General features: G+C 40.5%; 1 protein-coding gene across 6 annotated transcripts in view; it reads right to left on the minus strand.

Moving 5' to 3' along the window:
* Positions 1 to 19859, minus strand: part of KDM3B (lysine demethylase 3B) — a 56624-nt gene that overhangs the window by 26643 nt on the left and 10122 nt on the right. For 5 of the 6 annotated variants that reach the window (XR_009966467.1, XM_062627730.1, XM_062627733.1 and 2 more), the window contains 10 exons: positions 15282 to 15449; positions 11994 to 12107; positions 11520 to 11625; positions 10205 to 10329; positions 8729 to 8797; positions 7255 to 7833; positions 3430 to 4762; positions 2957 to 3158; positions 1397 to 1611; positions 173 to 325 (listed from right to left, as the gene is read on the minus strand). Coding sequence is in view for 5 of the 6 variants with exons in the window: in XM_062627730.1 (XP_062483714.1) it covers positions 173 to 325; positions 1397 to 1611; positions 2957 to 3158; positions 3430 to 4762; positions 7255 to 7833; positions 8729 to 8797; positions 10205 to 10329; positions 11520 to 11625; positions 11994 to 12107; positions 15282 to 15449 (3064 nt within the window). In the remaining variant the exon portion in view is untranslated. The remainder of the gene's footprint in view (positions 1 to 172; positions 326 to 1396; positions 1612 to 2956; positions 3159 to 3429; positions 4763 to 7254; positions 7834 to 8728; positions 8798 to 10204; positions 10330 to 11519; positions 11626 to 11993; positions 12108 to 15281; positions 15450 to 19859) is intronic. The other variant, XM_062627731.1, reaches the window with a different exon arrangement.

Raw genomic sequence — 19859 nt, forward strand, 5'->3', positions numbered from 1 at the left:
ACCAAATTCTAATCAAACAGATAAAACACAAGTATCTAAAGAATGGAACAGCAGCACCAAAGTCACTCACTTACTCTGCCACAAGACCTCCAGCAACTTCCCAGAAACTATCCCCACTGAAAGCCAGCCAGTTTAAAGACTACAGTGGGGGGAAAAAAAGCCCAGCACCTACCACTACGTGGACGGCTCTTCCTCAGCCGGTAACAGTCCAAGCAGACCCCAAAACCACATTTGCGACAAACCCAATGGATGTTGAAGAGTGTTGTCTCACATACATCACACATTTCCCTCACGCCACGTACTGCTCGTTTCCATGCCACTTTCTCTATAAAGAGAAGGAACAGTAGGAATTACTGCTGACATTTTTCATTTCTTCTGCCTAATTTGAGAATATCGCAGTAACATTGATAAAGAAACAATTCACAGAAACGTGAATTGAGGGCAGAGTATAGGAACACATACTTTGTACATCCAGAGACACATTCTTTGAGTTGCTAGTCTTCCGACAGTATTAAAGCACTCATTTCTAAGAGCAGGTAAGGTCAAGTCCCAAAACATACATGCTACAAAGAAATGAAGCACCTCACAGAAATCTGCAGTAGCTGAATTTCAAGGAGCACTTACAGAACGTAGAGCAAAAATATAAAACTTCTGCTAGTTTTTAGGAACAGATAATGTGAACTTATAAAACTATGAAGAATGCATAGTTAACTTTACTAATTGGAAGCCTGTCAACTCTGCAGATTCTAAACTGACACATTCACTGAGGAAGGGGAAGCCCTCTCCAAATGCCTGGCCTTGTACATTCCAGAAGCTAATGGGAAAAATCAGACAGCCAGAACTACCCCATGCAATAGGCTGTACTAGACACCTTTGGAAAATTTTTTCTAAACCTACTTCCCCTTGTACTGGCAATGCTGGCAACCAGTTGCTCAGCTGAGTCCTTGCAGGGTGAACGCAGGTACTGCTCAAACCCTAGAAAACCCTGAGCTTTTCTGTGATGACCCTAGAACATAACAGGATAGGAATACGTAAGAAAAGCTGCTCATTAAAGCATAGCTGGTCAGTATGATAAGCATTCTGAACTTATTTCTATTTTCTTAGAAGCATGGGCCAGCCAACTCCTGATTTATTGAAAAATAATTTAAGGATGTCTGGGAAAGTTAATGTTAGCTTCCTGGTTAGCACTGATCCAAAAGAAAAATCCTAAATGCTGGTCCCACAATTACACACACCCCCCCCCCCCAAAAAAAAGGTGAATATAACCTTCTCTTTGAAAGAAAAAGAGAAGCATTTTAACAAAAAAATTTTATTACACTTTCAACTCTATTCCACTGCATTGTACGCATATTACACAGAGAAGATGGACAAAAAACACGTCAAAAGCCCAGCTTACGATGTGGCTCCACCATCATCATTGCCTCCTTCTCTGACATAACCAGCTGGCAGAACTGGTCCCCAACATTGGCCAGGATATATTTGGAAGTTTCCAGATCGATCCCCTCTGCAGGGGAGGAAGAAGGAATCCACAGGCTCATGGCATCAGGGTCACTCTGTTGTGGGTTCAAGAAACCCTCTACTCGTAGAATACCTTTCCGGGTAAATATCAGCCTGCAGAAAACAGGACGGAGTAATCGAGAAGCTGCTCAACCACCTTTAACTAACTTATAATGCTATCTATGTCAGAACATTAACCCAGAAAGGGAGAAAAGGGCTTGAACTAGGTGGTATAATCTGCCAGTACAATTATTATGCAAATCCAAATAACAGAGAATAAGGTACACAAAGGCAACATCCGCAAAACCACTAGAATGAATCTCCAGGGCCCAGCAAGCATTGGTGGGAAATTCCACACGTAGAAAATGGCTACAGTTTAGTAAGTCACTTTTCTCTATATTATTGACAGAAAGAGATGACAAAATTCAATTTATTTGTGCTCCTGAATGATGCTGCTTGTAAAATTGTGCATGGTTCTCATTCTACTCAGGAGAAAGTTGTTTCCCACTTTTGGGGAAACCAATATTTCAGTTCTGGCTAGGGCCGCTAGCACTTGGCAACTGTTCTAACAGTCCACATTACAAGACATAAAAATCCTTACTGTACTACTACTATTCTTGCCACTGCTCTCCACAGAGGCAAGTCACAGCTGTTTTACCAGTAGCTGTTCACCCTCCTTGTCTTTGTGTGGTAAAAGGTGCAACAACAGAAGGTGTAAGTTATAGAACCCTGAATGTCTCATGCCAATATTAAAGGTAACTTTATTTTTGAGCAAAACCAATCTTGTCTTTAACCTCAAAGCTAGATTAATTTTTAACAAGTTTGGGAAGAAAAGCAGCTATAATCCTTACTGCATGGGTGGCACACACTAAAAAATTTACTTCACTCTTTACATGTCAGAAAGTGAACAAACACCTTTTCGGAAAAAGACACCTAGCACTTGCTAGAATAGGCAGTTAAGAAAGATGAAGAAAAGCATGAGAGGTTAAAGAACTGTAAGACAGGTACAGAAGACAGAAAAAATACAGGCGGTACTCTACCCCTAAAAATCAGTTCTGTTCTCAACAGAACCTAGTCAAACATTAGCCTCATACTAGAATGTTTCGTTACCTGTGAACTTGTAAAATTCTATCTTTGTTCTAAACTCTCTATGAAAGAGGGAGACAACAGTTGTTCCACACAAACTGCTACCCAGCAGTAAATTCTACCCAATAAAGCAAATTCAATTTCCTGAGGGTGGACCTGGAGGCTCAGTACCATATACCTGTATCTCCCAACAGCAACTCTTACCACCCCAGTGAGGGAATTACAGGCAGGTGATACAGGGAACTGCAAGACATTCAAAATCTTCATTATTGTACCCAAGCATATTAAATAAGTAAAACATATTTACTTTGTGCTTGGGCACAGTCCAAGCCTGCACACAGACTACATTTGAAGGAAGGAAAGATTTGAGCACCTCCGAAAATGGAAGAAGCGACATGCCACAGTTGAGTCGTCTTGCTCTTGCTCCTTGAATTTGCGGTACCGCTCCAGACGGCACTCCCGGCACTTGTGCAGGTGCGGAGCCACATTGATGCAAGAGCCATCCTGAAGAAAAGGCTCACCTGACTGTTTCAGCTTTCTCACCTTGCTCATATCTTTCAGCACAGACTGACCAACTGGTTGAGGCAAAGTAGAAGTAAAAATTCATTAGATAACTGCAACAGCAAAAGGATACTGGCCCAAATAAACGTATTTTCAGAAACCTGTATGATCATATGCATGCAAAACCAGTAAGACTGTTCAAGTCTGCAGCATACTGTTCTTTTGTCCTGACAAATGCTTAAACATTTCTCGAAGTGAACATGTTCATTCACATTAAAGAAGCCTTAAGCTTTAGCCTTGTAAACATCCTGTGTGCTGCCTACTGAGCATAAATGAGGTTTATACTTGTGGATAGTTCACATAGTTCATCACACAGGAGATATCCCAGCATCCCACCTCCTTGTGCTTCAAGACACCCTGAATTCAAGTCATCACCTTTTAGGGGAGCTGTGCGGGGACGGCCCTTTGGGGCTTGCTTCCCTTTTCCTTTCCCCAGCAGCAATTCAGCATTGCGCTCTGCATTGGGGCCTAGCTTTGCCATCAAGTGGTCAGGGATTCCCTTCATACAAGCCTTGGCCTGCAGCTGGTCTTCAGAATCACTCAGATCTGACAGATCACTATTGGTACTGGAGTCTGAGTCCTGTTTGGACGTCAAGCTTCGCTCATCTAGAGAGAACCTTTTCACAGCTTCAAAAGGGGCTTTGCTCTCCTGTGGAAATTCTGCCTGCAAAGAGAAAAAGCCAGGTGGGTGTCTGCCAAACACATTAGAAAAGGTTTTCAGAAGAGGATTGTCCTGCTGGCCAGGCCCAACAGCTGGTTTTTCTTCTGTTGGGCTGGAAGAAAGTGTGGGCATCTCAATAGGCTGTGTCAAGTTACTGGTTGGTGAGCTGGAACAGCCATTCCCTATAGTGGAAGGGCTCTGAACACCAGCAGCAACTGTTGAACCGGGAGTACTGGAGATCATCTTTGAAGAGTCAGTTGTTATAAACAAGGTCTTCTTCTTAGATAGGGAGGAGTCTGCAGAGGTGAGTGATTCCAGCCAGCCAGAAGTGGCCTTGTGACCCACAGGTGTAGAGGGAATAGAAACCCCTGTCTGAGATGAAGATGCAAAGCCACTGAAAGGACTAAGTTCTGCTTTCTCAGCAAATGCCAGGAAAGGGTTTGAGGGTTCCTCTCTTGATAGCTTTGGGGGCTGCAAAAATAGGTTTTCGTGACTATCTGGGGGACGAGTATTCAACACACTTCGTGAAAAGGCTGGAGTAAGCGTAGGCATAGACTCCACAGGCAGCTTCCGCTCCACAGAACCACCAGACTGGGCTCCTGGTTTCGTGTCCACTGAAAGACTTTTGCCTTTACAGATGCCAGCACCCACACTCTCTGTACACTGCTTGAATGAGTCCCGACTAGAGGCATCTTCAGTCAAGCTCTCCGAAATGACCGTAAAGTAGTTACTGGAAGGTAGATTTTGGGACATGCACTGAAAAAACAAGTTCTTGGATAGATCAGAATCTTTCTGAGCCTCTTGTCCAGTACTAGAGCCAAAAGGAAATCCAGAAGGCTTGCTTTCCGTAGTCACCACTCCATTTGATTGGCTCCTTCCACCCCCAAAAATCAAGGACTGAGAAGCACTTGGGAGCGAGATTCCAAATCCAGAAGCCAGAAGTGAATTCTGGGAATTCTGAAACAAAATAAGCATTAGCCTCTTAAACGATTCTTGCTTGATTCAGCAATACTTTGGTTCATCTACCTGTACAATTAGCATTTTGCTTATCCACTTGGAACAGAAACTTCTAGCAGAATTATTTACAGTGAAGAAACTTCTTTAAGGATTCTGCTAGCCTAACTGTTCCTACCCACAAGCTATTGAAAATAATGAGCTAACAGTGTCCACTACATATCTAAGGCATACAGAGAAAATGAACACTTAATGTCTTACCATGCTTTAGAATGAAAGTGAAACACAAGACAAGGTCAACTAATTCACAGAAAAGTTATTTAAACTACTGAGTGTTTTCATTCAAATTAGCAAGCAGGGAATTTTAATCGAAACTTTAACTGAAACTTCAATTAAAAATTGAGACTGTTTTTAACTGAAACTCATCTTTTACTCTCACCTAAAATCATCCTGATAAGCTTCTCCTACTTAACCAGCACCCCTGAAATAATTAGTTTGTGAAGTTAATTCCACAAAGAAGCAGTTAGTGAACAAACTGTTTCTGGTCACAGCAAGCTGCATTTACCAACAGGTAGATAGACGCCTATGACGTGTTGCCTTCCAGGGATTACTCAGTAGAGGTTAGGCACAACAAGCTTAATTTTTATGACCTTCAAATACTGGAAAGTTGTCAGATTTTTAGTAGACTCATAACTGTGATATGGAATATTTACTTGCTCTCTTCTCAATTTATACTTACTCAGATTTTCCAATCCTCCCAGTCCTACTGTAACTGATTATATTCTGCAACTAAGTCATTGGTTCTATCCCTTTTCTTTGAGTTTCCATGTAGAAACCTTTTCATGATTAATACACTATTCCAAGGCCACGTTAAATACAACCACAGCCTCTGTGCAACACATCCTACTGGTAATTAGGGTTACTGCACACCTACTACACCACAAACTAATGTTTAGCTTGTTCCTTGGTATCAACCTCCAGCTGTAACAACTTGAATAACCTATTCATGTCCCCCATGACAGTTCTTCCAGATATTCGAATTTCAGGTATCTCTTTTTAGAATCAAAGAGATTTTCACAAACTGAGTTCTAACAGTTTTTAAAAGTGTAAGCTTATGAAGTGATTTCGAGGACAAAACCACCAAGATGAAGTGGACAGTCTAAAGCAGCAACACGCGTGAACTATCTACAACACTCTTACTGATTTATGTCAGGTTCCCTAGAGGAAAATACAGTTGGAAATGGATTAGTGATCTGCCTGCAAATTCTGAAGCCAGATTATTTAATAATGATGTAAACCAAATGATTTGGGGTTGTGGAGAGGGAGGGAAGATGCAGTACCAAAATTTCTCAGTACAACTCAAGTTCTCCCTTATTACCACTGATGACAGATACAATTTTGACTGTTTACCTGCACCATTTGTAGTTGCTCCTAAGTCTGAACTTGTTTCCCTCCTTTTATTTTTCTTTTCGCAGGGGGTGGTGGGATGGAGGAGAGCAGGCTACAGTATAACAATGTCATTAGGTAACACTCCAGTATTCTACAATTCCGTTTCTCTGTTACACCTTACCATCTAGGAATCCTTATCCCAAAGTAAACATCTCAGCTTTCCCCCCATTCCATTAGCTAATACAAAAGACAAGAATGAAATCCATTCGACCCTGTGGCAACCACCTTGGACTCCCTAATATACCTCCCATTTTTCTTAACTTTTTTTATACAGTAGACTACAGGTTACTTCACTTTTGCTATACTTACTGAGGTGAGGTTTTGGTTTTCTTTTGTTTTGATGAAGGCTTCATTTGGTTACTTAAAAAGTCTTCTAGTTTGTTTTTAACAGTGTTTCCCTTCTACTTTCTCACTTCTTCCCCTAAATACAAACACGTAACTAAAAAGTCTTCAAGCTGCTTCCAGACTGAGTTCTTTATTAACATTTATTCTAATGGTACCAATCTCAAATGTTTTAACTATTTCTTTGTTTCCAAAGATAGTATACGATGAGACCGGCACATTTTCTACTACAGAGATATCATAGCTGCAACAGACAAGTTAGACACCTGTAAAAGGTCCTCTAAATGTAGTCACATTGTTTTTCTGGTTTTGAGGTGCTCTTTTGTTTTGTTAAAGTAACTTAAACATTCAACTTGGTGAACGTTCTCATCCATATTTATTTTTATGAAGGCAAGAGATACTATGCAGGTGTAGGTTATTTTCCACATGACACAACAGTGATTAAAGTGACTTTAAGGCTGCATTTCTCATATTAACGTTGAATAAGAGTGCTAAAAAGTTGTCTCTTACAACGCCATCAAAAATGTTAATTTTGAGCTCTTTCTTACATCAGGTAACAAGTTTCCTTTGGGAGGGAAGGGATTCACCAGAGAAAAGTAGTTTTCTCAATTCCACGGACACATTTTGTAACAGGAATGTGCTGCAGAACACCTGTTGCAGATATATATGTCTTTCTTGAATATGATGGATCATGAGCTACTCACCTCTCCCTGGGCTTGTGATCGGCCTGTTTTCAGTTTCTCCTGCCCAGTAACAGGTGGCAAACTGGTATCAGAGATTCTCACAGTTGTTGGCGTCAAAGCAGCTGTAGTAACTGCAGTTGCAGAAGTCACCGTGCCTTGGCCAACTTGTTCCAGTGATTTTCCTGCCTCTTTACATCCAGATCCAGCTAGCAAAGCTTGTCCAGCCACAGAGGAAAATGGAGTGAAGGGCAATGGTGTGTCACCACCAACTGGCTCATCCTGGACTACTAGTGTTCGGCCATTCTCTTTGGTGTAAGTGGCAAAGCGAATATTGCGATTAATCTGCGGAATGAATGAAGGCAACTGCTTGGCCCTTGGATCCAGTCCTGTTTCGCTACTGGAGCCTCCTTTCCAAGGACCTCTGCTTGCCTCACCTCCATCACTACCATTGCTATCCACCTCACCCCTCTCCTTTAGCTTCTTTGTTGCAGGATCACACCCAGAATCTGAGGCATTTTTCCTCCTCCGTCCATCCTTTCCCTCCAGACTTTCTTTCTTCTTTTTCCCTTTAGATGATTTAGCTGCTTTTAGGCCCCCTCCCTATAATAGACAACATCATGCAATCGCTAAACAGAACAATAAGGATACCTACTCAAAGAACATTTTTCCATTAGAATACATTACACTGCTCTTAAGCTTAGGAACACTTAATCACAAATTGAGACATCTAAGGAAAGATACCATGTGATCATAGAACACAAGCATAAATGCAGTCTTGTCTTTTTTGTACTAAAAGAGGATCTTCACAATGAGATTTGTAGCTGAGCTGCTTTGCTGTAGCATGTACCACATCATGGCAGATTTTGGGAAACATGCAACATGGCCATCCTCCAACACAGTTCTTGCTAACACATGAAAGCTATCTGCACGTAATTTTTTCTACAAGTGCAATCCCCATAGTTCTTCTGAAGTGCACACCTTCTGTCCACTACCAAAAACCTACAATATTTAACTACAGGAGATAGCTTGCCCCTTAGCCTAGGTTAAAAACAGAGATTCAAAGATCATCATGGAACCTCTCAACTGAAGCAATGAAATGCTTGTCACAAGCACACAAGCCTGCTTCAGAGAAGCCAGATGGTAATTTTAAAAAACAGCCTGTGAAGAAGCAGAGTGATCCCATTAGAAAAAGGCAGAGAGCATAGATACACCTTTTATCAGAGCACTTCCTCTTAAAATGGAGCCATGATTATTAAAACAACCACTGCCCCCCCCAGGATCCATGGTTGAAATTAGTAAAACAGGCCTGAACAAAAAGACTGTTTGAGGAAACCTTTAAAGAACCTCAGAGTGGTCATTAAAATTCTCCTTTGCCAATGGCATTATCAAAAGCCCACAGTGAACACAGCATCAGTTTTCAGTTTCTTCCATGTTTTCTATCTAAATTTTTATGAAGTTTCACACTGTAAATACAAGACCTGAACTGCTGCCATACCTCACTTGGAGAAGTATTATCCATCACCACATGAATCAGTCGAGGATCCACTGACTTAACTTCACCACTCTTAATTTTCATGCAGATTGATATTGAGAAGGTAGTAGGAAAAAAAAAGAGGAGGTTAGTTTTTAATTCAGAATATATAGTATCAACACAAGAGACCTTAAACACAGGGCTACTTTGCAGCATTTGTCTTTTATTTCTGTCACACTTCCTTAGTAATAATACAGGCTTCCAGTTTATCTTCTATCCTTTTGCTCCTTCCCTATTTAAACATCTTTCAGACTTCATCCCTACTACTTTTTCCTTGTAAATTTGTTCTACTGAGCATCTCTAATGCATTCATTGCATTAAACACACCTCTTCTTAAGTCTGATTTAGTATTGTTCTAGCCTCCTGCACATACACTGATAGATGTAGAAAAGGCTACTGGAAGCACATCAATTTATGATAGTTATCTTTATCAGCTTCTCCCCAAAAGGAGCAATGAATACCTTATCTAAGCAATTGCATTTGGAGGTTACCTTTTTATTTCAGGGTATACGCGCATTAAGTTGGGTGCTTCCTGGCACGTATCTGCTGAAATCACATCCTCCACAATTTCAGTGCCTCTCCAAAGCACTGCACTCGTTTATGGTACATGGTAAACCTTTTTCCTGTGCAACAGCAATAGATCCAAGAGTGCAGGAGTACTGCACGTATACATAGGACTTACTGGACATGTTCAGTGCACTCATTCTGCACATATATTTTACTGCACAAGGCAAAGGCTATGAGGGTAGGTGGCATAGGCATGGGACCCAAAAAAAAAAAAACTGAGAAGAGTGTTACTGCTATAGTAATTTACACACAGCACCACAGACTTCTTCCTAGATGCTCCTGAAAAAAGGAGCCATTGGGAGCAGGCTGCTGGTAGGACTGAACTACCTGTCACACCACACAGCACACAATACAAACCAGTTAACTCTAGCACTGTACAGATTTTCTTACTAGGTTTACTGATAGGAATAGGACAAAAGTAAACAGCTTAAGCTAAAATACACCAATCACTTTTATTTAGACTAAGATTTCACCTTCTATGCTAAACTTGTTTCAAACCACTTGTACAGCCTACCAGACAGAAACTGAGAGAAGGCACAAGAAGACCACAGCATAACAGAGCCAGAAGGCAGCTCTGTACATCAGCACTCTCTCCCATACAGAAAGCCACTTTTGATATTTTTTCATATAGTGCTCATTTCTAAAGAAATTCTTGCATCTTCTTGTATAGCAGTGGGCTGTGCATCATCATTTATTGTGGAAAGTCACCATAACAGAAGAAAAATAATTCTGTGAGTAGCAACATGGATAATTACTCATATTTTAAAACAAATAACAAAGAGCCAAAGTGTAAGTTTTGTGACGCTGTCATTCTGCTTGAGCTACTGAAGTCTGGTATTTCAGAAACACCAAAGCACTGCTTCATGTTTTTACCTCAGTCAAAGACACCTCCATAAGACGAGTTATTGGGTCTTGATGGCTCACAACACCACAGAGCCAGCTATTTTCATCCTCTGGTTGATAAACCTTAACTCTTTGGCCTTGGACACTGTAAGGACCTGGAAAAAAGAAGGACTCTAAGTGAATTTTCCAGACAAGTTTTGTGTCATTTAGTTAGAAGTCATACAATCAAAAAAAAAGTTCTGTACACACAATTAGAGCTTGAAAAGTCATCTTTCAGGTGGAAAGAAATTAAAACACTAGGGCTTCTGCTGCAAATCCTGCAAAAGCCAAGCATTCTATTGTAAAGTATCAGTGAACACTCAAAGCTAAAGACAAAATACAGTTTACAAGTTAAAAAAAAAAAAAAGGCAACAAAAAAGCAGCAAAATAAACTCACTCCTTTGACAAAAGCAAAGCAGACACGGGCTCCCTGCTAACTAACCCCTTTGCTTTCTAAACTACAAGTCAGTAATTATGAAACATCAATCCAGTGGACAGTCACAACATTCCAACTCAGTTCATATGCATGAAATCCCAGTATAAACTGCATGCAGTTCAGAACAGAAACACATCATTTGTAACTTTGAAAAATTTAATATAATTGCACAAATACCCAATGTCTATACACCAACCAGTCTTTGTTCTCTGACACAGGTAACAGATTATATACAGAAAGGCTTCCTCTGACCCTGCCGTCACTCTCCACATCAGCATGCAGACCTTTCCTCCTACCCTAAGTCCAGACAAAAACACCTTTACTGACATTAGGTCATCAAAATCCACACAATCAAAAAGCCTGTATCTGATGCAACTAGAACCAGGCACTTCAGAAGAAGGCTCCAAACTGGAAAATTCTGAAGCTCCTTACTCATGTAAGAAGTACTGACCTCATAGTATTTTCATCAGCAAACATTTAACCAAAAGGCACTAAATCCCCATTAAGGATTACATCGTCCTCCCAGTGTAATACAGTGACCTATCTCTAGGGTGGCCACCTGGCCCCATGAACGCAAACTCTGGATAGAAAATCATTTTAGCACTTGAAGACCCCAATCTGAAAAAAGCTACAATCAGGCTTAAACCCAATACAAAATCCGGACAACAGTTAAGTTATTAAATCTATACTGAGCACCTGTATCTGTCACAAAATAATGTTTCTTTGTAAAGAACTTTCAAAACAATATGGAAAATTGACCTTCCAAATCAAGCAGTAACAAGTTCTATTACTAATTCTCCTTCACAAATTCCAGCATGGCCTAACCGTTCCACAACAAAGTAGCTCTGAGATAGAAAAACACAGTCTCACCTCTACTAAATATCTCCTGAAGCTTCTGGTCACTGATCAATGCATTGACAGATTCTCTTAGTGAAGACTGCTCCTGCAGAATCCGATTTTGGCTCTCTGTTCCCATCTGCCAAGAACAAACGGTTTTAACATAAAAGTATAGTCTTTTAAGGCAGCAGACTCATTAGTTTTTAATGGACAGCTCTCAGAAAGTGACAAACAAAAAAGGAAAACTAAGGAAAGCACAGCTGAACATGCTTGGAGGAAAAAAAGCACTAGCTATGCAAAAGCTGTTGCAAAACTTTCATTGCAATTATCAGTTACACTGCGCTTGACAGCTAGCTCTCCCACTGACCAATACAGAGAGGAACTAGAACTTTTCAAATGCAGATGGAGGTTAGTATAAACATCTGGAAAAGCAGGGGAAAAAAATAAGTTTATCTGACAAGCACAGCAAAGTTAAATTTGCACTTTAACTGAATACAGTTCAAATACCTGAAACAACCGTAATCCACTGGCATCAGATAGGAAACGTAAATGTCTGTCCAGAAGAAACTCTACTGGCACCACAGAGCCTAAGCCCAGCTTATCTACTAGAGGAGTGAAGGTCTGTGATGGACAACAAAAATCAAAGGTTATAAAAATGACTAAGCACACATGCAGGTCAACAATAGCTATTTTCACATGCTATTTAAGTATGACAAGGAGTAAGTTTCATTTCTCAACTTGCACCACTTATCTGACTTTTCTTGCAAATGTGGCACATCACAAGAAGGAATTATATAAAATTGGCTCCACTTCTTCATTAGAAATTAAAGCGTAACTGAAAATACCTTCCATGGTATTGTTTTTTTCAGAGGTACCTTCTGATGCTCAGGTTAGAAAACCCCAAACCGCCCCAAACCCCCCAAAATAAAAAACCTAACAAGCTTTGGATAATGGTTCAAACTACCCTACATTTTTGGTGTACAACCCCCTGAAAGGAGCGGTTTTATTCCTGTACAGAAGTCAGGTGTAAGTAATTTACAGGCATACTATTAAAGGGGAGCTTTTGTTTTGGCTCATGCTTTGTGCAAATCTAAAGTTCCTAACAGGTGTACTAATGGTATTCAAGCTGCAGGACAAATCACAAAACAGCTAGTCAAATCATAGTGATAAACTTATAACGTAACTTGGTGATGGAAGAGAAAGTTGTCAACCACCGGGGTCTCTGAAAAGTGTTATCTGTCTCACACTCACACTTAACTGATTTTAACACACAAGTAGTCACAACATTTTCCCCTTAACAGCTCTCATCAAGTTTGTTCACACTCCATTCTCCGGTACATAACAGCACGAATGTATTTTCTCAGTTTATGCAATTATTTCCTAAATAAAAGTGAACAGGACTACAAGCAAGAGAGAAGTAAGGATGAACATACATTCGTGACAGATCTCAAAAGAACAAAATCCAACCAACCAACCACCACCACCACAACAAAACCACACTACCATAAAACCCATGCAAAATCACCACCACCACACTCCAGTCTACCATAAAAACCCATGCAAAACCACCACCACACTTGAGTCCACACCCCAAACTTTGTAATGCTAAGGAGTTGGCTTCCCAGAGTTGTCTATACATACCTGCTCTGGTCCTCTGGCTAACCCCAGTCTATACCCCCATGCAGTTATGTGGGTAGGCCTCTAGTACCTAGTGAACTCTTGAGAAGCTTGAGTGCTCACAGGGCTATCCAGAGCACAGGGGATAGAAACATTTCTTCAGCAAGTCCACAGATCTAGCTTGAGTTACAGTGGAAATATTCTGGGATCATAGTGGACCCATATTTGGTTCTAACAGTCTTCTAACAGGTTCTGACACAACTCATCACACAATTAATGTGTGGACTATGGTTAACACCCCCAAATCATAGAATCATAGAATTGTTAGGGTTGGAAAGGACCTTAAGATCATCTAGTTCCAACCCCCCTGCAATGGGCAGGGACACCTTACGCTAAATCGTATCACCCAAGGCCTCGTCCAAACTGGTCTTGAACACTGCCAGGGATGGAGCATTCACAACCTCCCTGGGCAACCCATTCCAGTGCCTCACCACCCTAACAGGAAAAAATTTCTTCCTTAAATCCAACCTAAACTTCCCCTGTTTCAGTTTTAACCCGTTACCCCTTGTCCTGTCACTACAGTCCCTAATGAAGAGTCCCTCCCCAGCATCCCTATAGCCCCCCTTCAGATACTGGAAGGCTGCCATGAGGTCTCCACGCAGCCTTCTCTTCTCCAGGCTGAGCAGCCCCAACTTTCTCAGCCTGTCTTCATACGGGAGGTGCTCCAGTCCCCTCATCATCCTCATGGCCCTTCTCTGGACTTGTTCCAACAGTTCCATGTCCTTTTTATGTTGAGGACACCAGAATTGCACACCATGCTCCAGGTGAGGTCTCATAAGAGCAGAGTAGAGGGGCAGGATCACCTCCTTCAACCTGCTGGTCACTCAGATACAGATACTTGGGAATCATCTGAAATAAACTGATCCTGTATAAACACAGTTTCCCCAGGTAAAATTAAACTGGACTTCCATCTCAGAAACAAGTTGTAAATACACCGAAAGGAAACTCCACCTATGGAACAAGCACTGTGTACAGATTCTCTGCTGTAAAGACTTGGTTTTCTTCTGCCTTATGACAAATGCAATAAAGAAACCTTCAGAGAAAGATGCAGGGCTGAGCTTGTTGCTTTGAGCCCAAGTGTCCATTTAAAACATTAAATTCAAATTCCACCAAGCCACAAAGTCCTTGACTAGAAAAAACATTTTAATGTGTCCATGCACAAAGTGTAGTATTAAAAAGTAGAGTCAGATCCTAAGCAGTCCAAGGACTGCAGAAGAAAAGAAGCAAAAGGGCAAAATAATAAAAATAAGACAGCATGAAAACAAAGGTAGGATTCTCACATCTAATATTTCCTCTTCAGAAGATACTATGAGAAAAAAGAAGGATGTAAGAAATGCCCTTCACTACACACCACTCACCAGGATGTTTCCAGAATGGGTGTCCTCAGATAAGAAATGCCCTTCACTACACACCACTCACCAGGATGTCTCCAGAATGGGTGTACTCAGATATGCCAGCTAAAACAGACTGGTTTCGTTCTCAAGCATCATGACTTACAACTGCCATGTAAGCAACAACATGGATAACCACCTCAAGAACCAGGAGAAAATTTTGCATATTAAGTTAGTTAATGCTGACAATAACACTTCAATAATCTTTTTCAGTTTAGATGAGGAGTGGCAAACTTCTGGGTCAGACAAAGCCCACAGTCTATTCACCTCCTAAAAATGCCTTGAAGGAATGCCTGTTAGAATTACGCAGCAACCTTTACCATACAGAGCTCTGGAGAGACCATAGAAATCAAAACACTTTTTTTTTTTTTTCTGGATTGTGAAAATATCTCACAATTCAGAAAAGCCTAAAATAGGGAAAAAAACAGTATTTTCAGATACGTAGCACATTTCTTCAGAGACCCACTGGTAAACAGTATCTCATTTCTGTGAGGTAACAGCTTTCAACTCCTGGGGCAGGAACTGGAAGCATGCTGCCTCACATATGCCTTTCTGAAGACACTATAATTCTCAGTCAACTGCTCTATTTACCATTTAAAAAAAAAAATAAAAAAAAAAATCAATCCCCAAGCAATTTTTGCTATCTCCAAACTGGTGCTCTGCACAATATCCAACCGTGTGTTTCACAGTAGAGTGAAGATATGAGAGGTTTTGGCCAAATACTCACTAGTGCAGGCCACTGTGCCAGTGAGACACGAGTCCCCTGAAGCATAACTGGATCATTTCGAGGAGCCCAAACCAATGATCCTTCCAGCAACAGCACTATAACTTCTTCAGCATGGACTTTCACCCAGGCATGTTGCTTCCAGTTACAGCCATCAAATTCCACAAAGATCTGATCAAAAAATAAAAATAAATAAATAAATATTAGAAGGCATTTCAGCTCTTTTCAGACACCAAATAGAACCTACAATCCTTATGGATGAGGAGACAGCAGCTTTAGTCAGAGGAACCAGTATAAGTATTGTAATGGTAATACTGAGAGCATCCCATCTACATAACTACCAATCATGAAAAAAGAAACAGGAATCAAATTCACAGTAATTACTGACCTATGAAAAATTATTTATCCCAAACATGCCGCATTTTCCCCTACAAAATTAAATATGTGAAAACTGTTCATCCCAAAATACAGCTGATGCCTCAATGCAAGCCTTTTCACATTGGGGTACCGTAGAGAATTTAGATACTCTTATTTCAACACAGGACCTGTATCAGCATAGTTAACCGACATTCACAGAATTAAATGCTTCAGCCTGGAAAGTTTATGTTGCCTTGTACACTATTAAACTCACTGAACCAAATGCAAATATTTGGGATGACATGAGGTTATTCAGAAATACCTACTCACTAGATTTTTCATTACCTTATCTACAAACGTGACAATACAACTCACACTGCAAGTCTAAATCACTACTCTGAGATATCATCCTCATTTTTTCTGTCACAAAGGACAAATGTTAAAGCCCTATGAAATTACATGGTAAGAATGCTAGGACCAGGAATGCTGACTACAAATCTCATTCCACATCCTGACAACTAGAGCTAGTAAGTATTAAAGCAGTTGCATTCCAATCTTTCACCTACAGAACTACACAAATGTAATCAAATATGTCAGGTAAACAGCAAGAAATTTCTGATCAGTTAAGAAACACGTTAAGCTCTGAGAGTCAAATCAGAGTTTTGGAATCATTACAAGATCACTAGGGATAACAGGGCACTAACCAAAGCCAGCTCTCTCTTTGCTTTACCAGTAATTCCTATTAAAAGAGGTATTAGAGACCATTCATACACTCCTCTTTCACACACCAGACTCAAAAGCTCAAACTCCAAGGGCAGAGGGAGAGAATATGAAGCAACTCTCCCAATGAATTCTTGAACTCAATTACTGCTTACACTGCCCTACAGAGAAAGAAGAATGGACCTTTCAAGATATCCTCCCTTCCATTCAACAAGCTTCAGCAATACAGTGGAAATTTGACTGAACACTTTTTCTGTTTCAGTGGGCCTGTAGCTTTCTTGGCAGTAGCACGTGACATAAAGGGAGGACTACCAGGTATGAATAACAAAATGGAGCTGTTTATATGTACAGTATCAGTGTATCAGTATCAGTATCATCTTGTTATGATCCTCTTACTGTGCAGTTACATGAAAAAAGGTTGTCAAAAAGAATTATTAGAATAATGCTGACTTTGGAATATATGTCTTTTTTTGCAACATAATGAAGAATTTGGTGAAAATTAGGGGAGATTTTATAAGCTGCTACACAGAGAGGACCTCTCACTAGCACGTCCCCTTAAACCAGTTGGCAAGGATCGCTAAAGAGAGGCAAATTCAAGCAAGCAACAAAGGGAAGCTTACCACCTATCCCAGATAAATAAGGACAGCTATTAGGGTTTTTTTTAGTTTACTCCTTCAGACAAGACTTAAGTCAATTCACCTTGACACACACAAGAAATAAGACTATAACAAAACTTCTTCCAGTTTTAACCTATAAGACATCTCACATTTCCATGAATCATTCTAAATTGATGAAGTGGAAGAGTTCTACTTTTAGATACAAATTTAACAAATTACTTCCTATTTAAAAAATACTACAAGAAATGGCCAGTGATGAATTTTAAGATGAGTGTTCCAGGTTTAAGGGGCTCACAAAATATTCTGACAAATACCGTGTACCCATCATATACAAAGCAGTAGCAATGCCATCTCTAATCTAGGGGATGTTACATCTAGGATGTTACATCTAGGGGACATTACAGCAGGACCTCTCTCAATCACCCACCAGACTCTTGGGAGTCTGGGGAGATCCTCACTTACTGGAAGCTGGTCAGCATTATTCCAATATACAAGAAAGGCATGAAGGCAGAGCCAGGAACTACAGACCTGCTATCTAGCCACCTGGAAAAGCTATGAAAATCACACAGGGCACTTGAAGGACAATGCAATCATCAGGCACCATCAACATGGGTTCACAAAGGTAAAGTCCTGTTTAACAAATTTCATCTCCTTCTACCAGACCACCCCCCCAGTGTATGAAGGGAAGGTGGTGGATACAGTTTTTCTGGATTTTAATAATGCTTTAGGTTTCGTCCCTCATGGCATCCTTCTGGACAAGTTGTCCAACTGCAAGATAAGCAGGTTCACAGTGTGCTGCGTGAAGAACTGTCTCATTGGCAAGGCTCAGAGGGTTGTAGTGAATGGGGCTACATGTGGGTGACAACCAGTCACCAGCAGTGTTCCTTAGGGCTCAGTGCTAGGGCCAGTGCTGGTCAAGATTTTTATCAATGATCTGGATGCAGGAGTTGAATGCACCATTAGAAAGTTTGCCGATGGTATCAAACTGGCAGGTGCTGCTGACTCTCTCAAGTGAGAAGAGACCTTGCACAGGGATCCTGCACTGCGCAATCATTAATACCATGAAATATAATGAGAACAAATGCTGGATTCTGCACTAGGGATGGAGCAACACTGGACAGAAGTATAAATTAGGAGATGAGTGGCCAGAGAGCAACCTGCAGAAAGGCACCTGGGGGGCTGGTTGGCAAGAAGCTCAGTACAAGCCAGCAGTGTACCCTGGCAACCAAGAGGGCAAAACAAGTCCTGGCAATGTTTAAAAGGCATTTGGACAGTGCCCTCAACAATTTAGTTTAACTTTTGGACAGCCCTAAAGTGGTCAGGCAGTTGGACTAGATGACTGTTGTAGGTCCCTTTCAACTGAACTACTCTATTCCATCATGTAACTCAGAAAATAGACTTCACAGTTTTCCTTTCTAAAACCCCAGACCCATGAACTGAGGGAAAAGGAGAGAAAAGACTTACATTACCATTCTAAGATCATCTCCCTCCCTGCAGAACAGAGAAGTCATGGCAAGTTTGTTTTACACACTTTACGTTCAATATTCTGTTTTGTTCCATCTTGGTATCATCAACAGAAGCAATGGAGTCCTGCAAAATTCTGACTTCCAACCTTTACAACAGGTGTTACTAATTCTAAGTCAATACCCAACAGACTATTCTTACACACATATGCAAGGCAGCTGCTCCAGATCCATGCAGCACCACACGATACTGTCAGTATTGTCAGTAGTTTCCAACAGATCACACAGCAACAAAAAGCATGAAACCCTCATTAATAACAGCTATGTTCTCAGTTTCTGTTTCCAGAACGTGCAATAAAAATCACCTTGTGTACTGGGCACGCAAGAAGCAGAGGCTGACTTGCACAGCACACCACATCTTTGTGCATATACTAATTTGTATTACTACAGAAAATAACTACAGCATATTTGTGAACTGATGCCCAGTATGCTTAAATTCTATGAGAAAAAAACTAAGAGAGTTGTGAAAGAGATACCTAAAGCAAGGAAAGTATGGGCAGATTAGACATGCTTGAGAGTGACTAGACATATTGTCTTCTGATATTTAAAGTGGTAAACAGGAACAGTCTACCTTTGCTGAAAACCCCAAAGCCTTAAGGAAAGTGGCTGCATTATGACTGAGAATTTCCAGGGGGTGGAGGGTGTTTCATCTTAATTTGGAAATTGCGCAGTTCTGAGTCAAAAGGGCAACGTCTATGTGCTAAAACCCTGGCTACAGCAGAATATATTACCTCTCAAATGTACCAATGGCCCCACAATTCATATGGTCACATCTACAAACAGTATCTTCTGCTGACTCTCCTAACTCTGCTCACAATCAGTTTAGATGAGTCATTGATAAGAACAGCAATGGTGCTTTGTTAATACTAATGGTTCTAAACAGTGGTACTGGTGATAGTAACTAGACATTGAATTAGTGCAGATATGACTGTATCATATTAAAAAAAAAAAAAAGAAAAAGATGCTGCTTAGACAAAAATGTACCTGAAAGATTTCCCAAGTTCTCCTACAGGGAAAAAACACTTTCTCTAAGCAACATCTGTTTATGAACAAGAAAAGATTTTTATGTTTGGCTTTTAGGTTTGTTTAAATCTACAACACTTTTTTTTTTCCCCAACACAGAACAGCCCTGTAATTCTCCCAATAAAAAGCAATACTACAAAGCAGAGCTGCTTTACCTGATCTACAAAGTCTAAAGTGCTTTTTCCAGAAAACACATTCTTATTTAGCCACTATGCTAAAATTCAGGCCTTAACACACTATTGAGAACTATGGTCTGGTTCAAATGGAATATCCTCTAGAGTTTTCCAACATCAGTTCCACTGTAAAAGCAGCAACAACAGGAAGACCATAATGTAGGTAAA

Source organism: Pezoporus occidentalis, unplaced genomic scaffold (genome assembly GCF_034315485.1).
Source record: "Pezoporus occidentalis ecotype Australia unplaced genomic scaffold, CSIRO_AGI_Poc_V1 ctg305, whole genome shotgun sequence".
NCBI classification, from domain to species: Eukaryota; Metazoa; Chordata; class Aves; order Psittaciformes; family Psittacidae; genus Pezoporus; species Pezoporus occidentalis.